We start from the raw sequence: 10298 nt of genomic DNA on the forward strand, positions 1-10298 counted from the left end.
GCGGGCCACCGCGAGTCATCCTGCTGCTGACATCGGACCTGGCCTCCCCGATGACCATCTTCCTGAGCGACATGGCCGAAGGCGACCCGGCCCTCGTGACACATCCCCGGGACCGCTACTACCCGAAGGCGGCGGCCGCGCGGCTGGCCCACCCCCAGGCCGATGACTTGGTGGTGGCCCTGGGATCGCAAGTGTGGCTGGTGCCCGGGCCATTGGTCCCGGCCGGCCAGCCATCCGGACACGAAAGCACCAGTCTCGGGGCTCAGCCGCTGGTGCCGAGGCACCGGTCGGTGACCGGCGTCTGGCAATCGGTGGCCTTTGGCGACTTCGACCAGGATGGCCGATTGGACATGGCCCTGGCACATTCCAGCTCCGGCGGCAATGTCCTGCTGCTGGGGCAGGTGGATGCCACACCGCGGTGCCTTTGCGGCCCGGCGGGCGTTTGCAATGCCAACCCGGAGGACCCCTACCAGGAGCCGACATGCGAATGTGAGGACCCGAAAGCCGACCTGGACTTCCCCCTGGCCCGGTGTGAGTTCTGCCTGCCCCGCTACTTCCGAGGCCAGGGTGCGTGTTTCCCGCTGGGGGGCTTGGCAAAGGGGCGAACGGGTGGCCAGGTAGGGGCGGCGGGGGGGGGGGGGGGGGGGGGGGGGGGGAGAGAAAGGAGACAAGGCTGGGGGGGGGGGGGGGGGGGGGGGGGGAAAGGGCGAAACCAATTCAGAGACAGAGTGGGGCCGGGGAGGTGTGCGACGAAATTCGCACTTCAGGGCCAGCTTGACCCGTTCCCTGAGCGGGGACGCGCCTCCGGCATACCGGCCCTTTGCATGGTGCACTGACGTGACATTTGCCTGCTGGGCCCCGGGAACGGGACGAAACCCCGGGGACGCGGCCGAAAGATGGATTCTGCCAACCGTGCCACGGGACATGCGACACATGCGCCGGGCCGGCGGAGACCGACTGCCTCAGTTGCCTACCCGGAGCCGCCCTGCAGGCGACCCAGTCACCGGCCGGACGCTGCATGTCGGTCTCGGCAGGCAGCCAAGTGACCGTGTCCTTCTCGAGCCCCCAGTGGCCATACTACCAGGCCAGCCAGGTCATCAGTTTGACATACAATGTCCGGTCGGCACATCCCTTCCTCTTGCATGATCGCGCATTCTGGCTTCCCCGGATAATGGAGCTCTGGCCACAGGGATTGCAGGTGGACGCCTCGCGCGAGCCGGGACTGGCCGAGGGCATCAACATTGGGGAGAACATACTTGTACTCCAGGAAGACCCCTTGGGCAGGGAGTTCCAGGTGACCAGCGAGTGGTATGATAGCCTTCTCGTTAGTACGATTTCCGGTCCGGCAGGATCACGGACCATGGTACAATCGTGGAATGGCCTGGAGCACTGCGTCAGATCCCAAACCCATGGAGCATGTGTCTGGATCCAAACCTACCCGACGCCGGGTGGCGCCAACATCCACATGGGTCGGGTGGGCAGGACAGCCGGCGGATCGACCTCCAGCGAGCAGGAGCCCCCCATGGTGGGGATCATCAGCGACGGTCGGATTGGCCGCCGGCCGTTGGCCACCACGCCGGTAGCCGGGGCCCTTTGGCTGGAAGCCGACAACCACCTCGGCCTGGACACGGTCCTGGTGCTGCATGAGGCCCCGTCGGAGCTCGAGGACGATATTTGCTGGCTGGGATGGCAGCCGCGCCTGGTGAAAGACGAGGCACAGGCCGCGCATGTGCCGGAGCCCGAGCGCCTGCTGGCAGATCCGCTGCCCTGTGGCCAGTTGCTGGGTTTGCCGGCGGTCGGGGCCACCGGCCGGCCGCCGGTGCTGCTGGCCGCCCGCCGGCCGGCGGCGGATGGGCCGGTGCTTTACATCTTGCGGAACCGCGCCCGTCCGGGGGACAATCGACCGCGCTTTGAGGCCCCGGTGGCCTTGCTGACCACCGGCCAGCTGGGCCACCCGGCTGGCAAGCGCCTGGATCATGTGCAGGTGATTGTCGACCGCCATGGCCTGACGCCCACCAGGGCCGTCCTCTTCCTGGCCGATGGGAACTGGGTGTTCCGCGTGGTGCTGGAGCAAGATACGACATACGACGGAGCCGGCCATTCGCACCATATCCAGGTGATGGTGGAGCCGCTCATTCCACGCCACACGGCCGCCGTCTTTGGCCCGGAGCCGAAGATGATGCTGGCCCTGGATATCGACGGGGATGGGGTGTCCGAGTTGGCCATTTTGAAGCCGGAGGACCGGACGTTGGTCATCTTCCGCCAAGCGTCCGAGGACAATGGCTGCGGATGTGGCCGTGCCGGACAATGCACCATCCCGGACGAATGGCATGCAATTCCCTGCGAATCGACCGACGCCCGGTGCGTGCCCTGGCCGACGGGCATGCGTGTGGCGGATCTGTGCACTTGCGGGGCGGGGCACCATTCGGACCCGACAGGCGAGGAGCTGTGCGTGCAGTGTAACTCGACCGTGTCCGGTGTCTTCCCGCCGACATTTGGCGGTACGTTGCGGGGGCTTTCGGTTGCTGCGACCGGGCGGGGAGGGGGGGGGGGCACGCTTACCTTTCTTCTCTTGCCCACTTTTGCCTTTGTCCGGGGAAGGCGCTACTCGTGCTTACCCCGCCTGTATCACCCCCATGCATGTCACCTCACCTCTGACGGGTGTCCTGTTTGCCGGCGGCGACCCGCCGCATCCTCTCTCCCTCTCTCCCTCTCTGCCTCGCTGTCTCCCGCCCGACACCCAGTGGACTGTGTCGCATGCGAGGTGGACGGCTGCTACTTGTGCACCGCCTCCGGACGGTGTTTGCGCTGCCGGCCAGGGCTGGTTTTGACACCGGACGGCCAGTGCGCGACCGCCTGCCCGGACCCCGATGCCCCGGTGGAGGACGGCCAGTGCCGGTCCCCCACCCCGGCCGATGTGTGGGTCAGCGCCGCCGAGGTCCAAGCGCACGCCTCATGGGCCGGGGCCCGGGTGGTGGATGTGTCGAACCTGCGCCCGGTCACCCACCCGGCCATGCTGCCCGGCAGCCGGGCCATAGCCAGCACCTTCCCCTCGTTGCATGTTTTGGCCCCTGGCGATCCCCAAGGCAGGGACAGTGTTTGGCTGCTGCCAGCGGCCAGCCTGCTGGCCGATGGCCGTGCCAGCCCCTTTGGCCGGCTGCACCTGCGCAATGCAGTCCACTGGCTAAGAGACACATGCTTTCACTTGGCCCCGGGCGTGGTGACGAACAATCTGTCGGCGACCGCCAGCATGGCGGCCGACACGACAGCCGGTCCAATGCCACCACCTCGGCGGGAGGGCCGTTTCCCCGGCTGGCCGGGTCGCCCGGCTGGGGGGGCTCCTTGGCGAAGGCCATCCGGCGCAGGTGGCGATCGCGCAGCATCGACCTGGGCCCGGGGTGGTGAGGCACCTCACGGCGAAGAAGCGGACCTCCGGGCCGGCGCCCATGGAGCAGCACCGGCCTCCAGCCGGCCGAGGCACCCACGACCTGAAGCCATGTCGGGCTTGGCCGCCGGCTGGGGAGCATTCGCAAGCCCGCCGGGGGAAGGCCCAACCGCTGCCGGGGTGACCCCGGTCCAGTCTAGGGTTGACCACTCGCGCGCGGACATCGTGGCCCGGGACATCATCGTATCCCAGGAGCTGCCCATCCGGCGGCCATGGTTTGCCGCGCTGGCGGAGCCCTTCCCGGCGGCCGACCCGCAGCCGGGGGCAAGCGCCACCGGGCAGCAAGCCCATCCGGAGGGGATGTACATCCAGCAGAAAATTGGCTACTTCTACACCGTCTTCGAGATGGTCGCCGGGGTGGAGGTGGCCGAGGATGAGGGGCGCATTTGCTCGGCCGATGGGGTCCTCCTGCCGGCGGTCACGCGCCTGACCAGGCACGGATCTCTCGAGGGCACCCAGGTGTTTGGCGGGGAAAATTGCTTCTCCCAGGATGTGTGGCTGCCCTTCCCGGCCAGCGAGCTGTCCATGCCGCCGGGCACGCAAGACTGGTGGCTCAGCCAGGATGCATACTTGCTCCTACGACAGCCGACCACCGGGGCGGCCCAGCCGAGCCTGGTGTTCATTTGGCCGGCCAATGACTGGATCCCGGCCAGACCGGAGTGCCACTTGCGGATGATGGAAATCCCCCTCATTCCAGGGTCATGGCGCTTGCCGATCGTGGCGATCCACGAATCACTGATGGCCTTGGAGACCGAATACTTCTTCATGCGTGTGCCATCCATTCGGGAGTTCCACCCGACAGCCTCGGCCTCCGGGCCGGGAGTGGTGTACTTTGAGAATCCGCTGATTGCGGAACACAAGTTGCTGGTGGCCCTGGCCCCGGAAGAGCCGGCCATCATGGCGGACTTGCAGCTGGTCACCATGCTGCCGAGTAATAGCCACTGGTATATGGTATTTGTACGGACAGACGGCCAGGCCGACAGCATCATGGCCATGCCGGTGGACTGTCTGGTGGAGAATCATGCCAATTGGCAGGAGGCCCCCCGAACATACGGGACCCCAGGGCGATCCTGGCCCACGGCCAGGCCGACATATGGCTGCGAAGCGTTGCTCCTTGAAACCCGGCCGCTGGAGGGGGATGGCCCGCACGGCCGGCCGCTGGCCCGGGCTCGGGACATGAACAGCGATGGGCTGGACGATTTGGTGCTCCACTGGCCGACTTCCGGCCGGGTGGTCGTGTACATGACCCAGTCGACATTGCCGCTGTCCTTCCGCCAGACAGTCGTCCTGCCCGGGCGAGTGACCACCGAATCGATGGCGCCCCTGGCCACCGAGTATCCGGTGCTCCTGGACCCGACCCTCTTCATGGTGGATGTAGATGGGGATCGCTTCTTGGACATTGTCATCTTGGAGCACGCCGCCGCCGCCGCCACCACCACCACCTCGGCCATGATGATGGCCGACCAGGGGGCCGGGCTGTCGTCGCTGCCGCCGGCCGCGCCGCCGCTCACCCTCCGGGTGTTCGGCCGGTCGGACCAGACCAACGGCTGGTGCCCGGCCGGGGTGGACTTTGACCCGCTCACCGGCGAGTGCCAATGCCCCGGCCAGCTTCGCCACATGACCCCGCTGTCGGATGAGTGCGAGTGCATCGAGCATGCGCTGCCCGTGGCCCCGGGGGCGGCGGACTGCACCTGCCCGGCCACCATGGTCCCCGGGGTGGGAAGATGCATTTGCGAGGCGGGCCTGCTGCCGGTGGCCGACGAAGCCACCGGCAAGGCCATCGCGCCGGCCCGGTGCGAGGCCTGCCATGCCAGCTGTGCGGCCTGCTCGGCCACCCGGCCGGGGCTGTGCGCGGCCTGCCCGCTGGGGCAGCTCCTGCTGGCAGGCGTGTGTGTGCCGTCGTGTGGCAGCGGCTTTTTCGTGGGCCCAGACGGCCGGCAGTGCATCACCTGCGCGGCCACCTGCGCCGCCTGCCTGGGGCCGGCCAGCAGCCAGTGCACGGCGTGCGCCGGGAACCGGTACCTGCCGGGCGGCGTGCCCGGGACCTGCCGGGCCTGCGACGCGGCCTGCAACAAGTGCCTCGGTCCGACGGCCTCGCAGTGTGTGGCCTGCGCGGCCGGCTGGCTGCGGGCCCCGAGCGGCGAGTGTGTGCGCACCTGCCCCGAGGGGACCGGCCTCTCGGCCCCCGGGTCCGGGGTGTGCGCCGCCTGCGCCGATCCCGGCTGTGCAATGTGCGTCACGGCCCAGGCCGGGGCCATCTGCCAGGCCTGCCGGGATGGATTGCAGATCGATCCCTCCGGCAAGCGATGCATCCAGTGCCATGCGTCGTGCGACACGTGCAGCGATGACGGACCGGCCGGGTGTCTGACCTGCGCGCCGGGGCTCCTGATGCACGAGTCGGCCTGCGTGGCTGCCTGCCCGGCCGGGACCTTCGCCAGCGGGGCCCTGTGCGAGCGGTGCTCCAGCCGGTGTGCCACGTGCAGCGGGCCCCTCTCCAGCGAGTGCCTCTCCTGCCCGGACGGGTGGTTGCAGCAGGCGGATGGGGCCTGCCTGCCGGGCCCCTGCCCGACGTGCGTCTGCAATGTCGCCGACTGCGAGGCCTGCAGCCCGACCGACCCGGACGAGTGTCTCATGTGCGGGCCGGGGCTGCTGCTGTCGCCGGATGGCACATGCACGAGCGCCTGCCCCTCCGGCATGTACGCCCCCCCGAGTGGCGATAAGTGCCAGGCCTGCGATGTCTCCTGCGCCGAGTGCACCTCGGGCCAGCAGAGTGCCTGCACTGCCTGTCCAGGGACGCATGTACTGCACCACGGCAAGTGTCAGGAGGCATGCCCGGCCATGTGGTTCTCCCAGGAGGGCGGCGTCTGCACGCCCTGCCACGGGTCGTGCCTGTCGTGTGGCGGCTCGGGCGAAGACCAGTGCCAGGTGTGCCTCCGGTCGCACATCTTCCACCAGAACCACTGCCTGAAGAACTGCCCGCCGTCCAGCACCCCATTGGCAGGGAGGTGCGTCGAGTGCGACATGTCGTGCGTCGAGTGTGTCGGGCCCACCCCCGGCCAGTGCACGGCCTGCTCGCCGGCCAGGCCGCAGCTCTGGGAAGGCAGCTGCTTGGAGGAGTGTCCATTGGGGACCTTCTCCGAGGCGGGCGTTTGTCTTCCCTGTGGACCGTATTGCCTGTCGTGCGTCGGGGCCGCCAGCCACCAGTGCACCCAATGTGCGGGGGACTTGCTGCTCCACCCGACGCATGGGTGTGTGTCGGCCTGCGGTACGGGGCTCCTGCCGGAGGGGAACCGATGTGTGCCCTGCGATGCAGGCTGCCGGCATTGCCAGGACACGCCTGGCCATTGTGTCCAATGTCCGGCGGGCACATTCCTGGGCACCACGCCCGGCACATGTGTGGCGGCGTGCGGCGACCGGGAGTTCGTCGACATGTCGCTGCCGACCACGGCCCGGTGCGTCGGCTGCCATGGGGATTGCGCCTCGTGTGAGGGGGGCCCCCGGGCGGAGCACTGCACCACCTGTGTGCCGGGGCTGACGCTGCGGGTTGGGACCGGCTGCGCGGCCGACTGTCCGGCCGGCTTCTTCGAGGCCGAGGGCCCGTGGCCGGGGACGCGCCAATGCGCCCGCTGCGCGGCCGAGTGCACTGCCTGCACCGGGCCCGACGCGCCGGCATGCACCCGATGCATCGAGGACCGCCTGCTGCTGGTCGGGTCGGGCGTCTGCCTGCCAGTCGAGCAGGCTGCCTGCCCGAGTGGCTGGCACATGGATGCCGCGGGTCGGCGCTGCTTGCGCTGCTCCGACGGGTGTCTGTCGTGCGACGGGGCCGCCGAAGACTGCGAGCAGTGCACCCCGGGCATGCATTCCATCCGCCTGCTGGACCGCAAGCCGACCGATGGTGCTCCAGTGGGAACCGGCCCGCGAACGTGCGTGGTCCTCTGTCCGGATGGCTGGTTTGTCCAGGCCGCCGGCAGTGCGTCGCACTGTGCCAGCTGCGATGGGGTCTGCGCCACGTGCGATGGCCCCGGGCCGGATGGGTGCCTCCTACGGGACTGCAATCAGCCGGGCGCGTGCCCGAAGACAGGTACGCCCCCCGACGGGCATCGGCCAGGCAGCATGTGCTTCTTTCTTTTTTCTTTTTTTTTTAACACCGGCGGCCCGCGGTGGGTGTCAACTGCCCCCGCCCCCAGGCGCGCGCTCGCTCCTCCTGACGGTCGTCCTGCCGGTGGCGCTGCTCCTGCTCCTGCTGCTGATCGCCCTGCTGGTGTTCTTCCTGCTGTGGCGCCGGCGGCGCGCGGCGGCCGCCGCCGCCGCCAAGCAAGAGGCCATCCCCATGCAGTATATCGGCAATCCGGTGCGCGCACACGCCGTCACACCTTTCTTGCTTCGCACCGGGCTGGCATGTTGGCAGGGTGCCGTGCCAATATGATTTAGCCGTGGGGATATGCTGACACGGCGACATGTACACGCGCGCATGTGTGCGCGCACATGTGCCCGACCGCCGGGTTGCAGGAGGACATGACGATCATGAATACGGTCATTGGTGCGTCCCCTCCCCCCGGGGCAGGGTGGACATGGCGGGCCGCTGCTTTTTTCTGGCACACTTGTTCGGGCCCTTTTTTTTTTTCGGCCCCCCCCCCCCCCGCATCCGAGTTCCTGCGCTGACGCCCCCTTCGCATGCAGAGCTCTCGCTCCCGGGGCACCTGCTCCTGACGCCGGAGGTGGACTACCGGGTGGAGCGCCAAGGCAAGCCCCTGGGGCAGGGCGCCCAGGCGGTGGTCCTGTCGTGTGCCCTGCTCCGGGATGACTTGGTGGCCGCGGCCGGCGGGTCGGCCGGCGCCGTGAAAATGGTTCCCCCTGGTATGTGTTCGGCTCGGCAGATGCAGCATGCGTGGGGTCCGGCCTGCCTTGACTGACAGCCTGCCACAGATTCGGCCTTCCGCAAGCAATTCGAGCCGCTGCTGGACCAGGAGATCGCCATTCTCAGCCTGCTCCTGGCCGACGGCGGGTCGCCCTTCGTGTGCCGCCTGGTCGGGTACTCGACCGCGGCCCCGGGCCCGGCCCTGATCATGCCGCACTATCCCGGGGTCCTGTCGGGGCTGCTGGCCACAGGGGCCTTGAGCCCGGCGCAGGCCCTCGGCCTGGCGGCGGACATCGGTGCGTCGCTCCTTTCCCCCGCGCCCCGTCCGGCATGTCGGTCACTGACGTCCCCCCGCCCGCCGCCCATAGCCGCCGGGGTGGCCTTCATCCACGCGCACGGCGTGGTGCACAAGGACCTGAAGCCGGAGAATGTGTTTGTCCGGCCGGACCCGGCCGACCCGGCGCGCCTGCAGCCGGTCATCGGCGACTTCGGCGTGGCCCTGGTGCTGAACCGGTTCTCGGTGATCCCGACGCTGGGGGACGTGGCGGCCGGCAGCCTGCCGTACGCCCCGCCGGAGACGCTGGCCCGGCTGTATGGCCTGCCCTTCGCCCTGGCCCCGCCGGAAGGCAGCGTGGTGTCCCTGCTGAAGGTGGACATCTACTCGCTGGGCGTCCTGCTCTTCAGCCTGGTGTCGAGGGTTCAGCCGTGGGCAGGTGCGAATGCTGCTGCAGGGGGGGGGGGCGATCTTCTTGTTGGGTCTGCCTTTGTCGCGCGCCTCTCCGGAGGGGGGAGAGAGTAAGAGGGGGACGAAGTGTGTGTGTGTGCGCGCGTGTGCGTGCGCATCACTGACCGACACCCGCATCCAGACACCGCTCCGGAGGAGATCCCGGCCGCGGTGCTGGCCGGCCGCCGGCCGCACAGCGAGGTCCAGCCGGACCACGCGCCCTGGCTCGGGGACTACCGCTGGGTGTACCAGGAGGCCTGGGCGGCGGACCCGCGCGAGCGCCCGAGCGCCGCGGACATGGCCACTCGACTGAGCGACCTGGCCGCCGGGTGGACTGGGCCCCGCTAGGCCGAGCGCGCCGCATCCGGCCCCGGCAAGCAGCGCTCCCCGCATGCAGGGCCCAGCGACGGCGCGTCTGCATGTGTGCGTCCGGTCTCGGCCTCCGAGGCATCAGCACGTGGACAATGAACCAAGCACACTGGATGGCGTTTCGCCGCAGGGCCAGATGGGAAGGGGGGGGGGGGGGGCGAGGAAATGCGCGAATCAAAGGGAGGCACTCGATGGCCATGGGTCCAGGCCGAGCGGGTGCCGGCACGACCGCCGAAAAAAGGAGCCCAGAAAAAAGGCGCCCCCACCCCGACGACGGGGGCGAGGGGAGGGTCATGCTGGACCGGCTGTCCGGGGCACGGCGCGGCCGGCCTGCCGGGCGCGCGGCCGGGGGGGCGGGGCGGACCGGGGAGCGCCCGCGGCCCGGGCGCTGACGTCCAGATGGGGGTTTGTGCTTGGGCGGGGCCAGTCGCATGGGGCCAGCTGCCGATGAACCGAATATATCCGGCTGACTATTTTAATCCGGCTTTTGAGTCAAGGTGCCCGGTGGTGCTGCCACCGGGATCGAGCTTTAGCCCGGTGAGCATGACGGCGGGGGAAAACAGGCGCGTGTTTGGCCTTTACCGGTGCGGGGCATGCGCCGGTGTGCGGAGTGCGCGCCGGCCCGGCCCGGCTCTTCTGGGGCTCGGGCGGTGTTGGTGTGTGTGTGTGCGTGTGTGTGTGGCCTTTCTCCCCCGCCCCCCCTCCCGCGGCTCCGTGCGATCCGGCCCGGGGGGCTTGGCTGGGCAGCTCTGTTCGTGGCCCCAGGGGCGGTCTGCCAGGCGGGGCATCCGTGCCGGTGTCTCGATGGGGGGGGGGATGAAATGCCCCCGACGGGCGCCCTGGGAGACCTGATTGAGGCCAATCAGACACTCTCCCCCCCCCTTTCCCCCGTCCCCTTTGTC

At 69.2% G+C, this 10298-nt stretch overlaps 3 protein-coding genes across 3 annotated transcripts in view; all 3 read left to right on the forward strand.

Annotated features, from left to right (window-relative positions):
* The window catches only part of H696_06105 (hypothetical protein), a gene marked incomplete at both ends in the record, with an annotated part of 1495 nt that extends 1465 nt beyond the window's left edge, over nucleotides 1–30 (forward strand). The window contains one exon of the mRNA XM_009499867.1: nucleotides 1–30. Within this exon, the coding sequence (XP_009498142.1) occupies nucleotides 1–30 (30 nt within the window).
* Nucleotides 31–50: 20 nt separating this feature from the next.
* Nucleotides 51–621, forward strand: H696_06106 (hypothetical protein; the record flags this gene model as incomplete). Its single annotated transcript, XM_009499868.1, has 2 exons — nucleotides 51–529; nucleotides 600–621. The coding sequence occupies 2 exons, from the start codon at nucleotides 51–53 to the stop codon at nucleotides 619–621; spliced, it is 501 nt and encodes a 166-aa protein (XP_009498143.1).
* A 184-nt stretch (nucleotides 622–805) lies between these two features.
* Nucleotides 806–9510, forward strand: H696_06107 (serine/threonine protein kinase). Its single transcript, XM_009499869.1, has 8 exons — nucleotides 806–2501; nucleotides 2745–7526; nucleotides 7633–7796; nucleotides 7955–7985; nucleotides 8126–8302; nucleotides 8372–8599; nucleotides 8672–9016; nucleotides 9170–9510. The coding sequence occupies exons 1-8, from the start codon at nucleotides 1019–1021 to the stop codon at nucleotides 9373–9375; spliced, it is 7416 nt and encodes a 2471-aa protein (XP_009498144.1). The 5' UTR covers nucleotides 806–1018; the 3' UTR covers nucleotides 9376–9510.
* Nucleotides 9511–10298: the final 788 nt, after the last annotated feature.

Source organism: Fonticula alba, assembly GCF_000388065.1.
Source record: "Fonticula alba strain ATCC 38817 unplaced genomic scaffold supercont2.18, whole genome shotgun sequence".
NCBI lineage: Eukaryota > Rotosphaerida > Fonticulaceae > Fonticula > Fonticula alba.

Bases quoted from the DNA above. Each gene is read 5' to 3' on its own strand.
- H696_06107 (XM_009499869.1), top strand. From the start codon at position 1,019: ATGTCGGTCTCGGCAGGCAGCCAAGTGACCGTGTCCTTCTCGAGCCCC. The intron at 7,986-8,125 runs GTGCGTCCCCTC...CTTCGCATGCAG, and splicing joins GATCATGAATACGGTCATTG to AGCTCTCGCTCCCGGGGCAC. The intron at 9,017-9,169 runs GTGCGAATGCTG...ACCCGCATCCAG, and splicing joins GAGGGTTCAGCCGTGGGCAG to ACACCGCTCCGGAGGAGATC.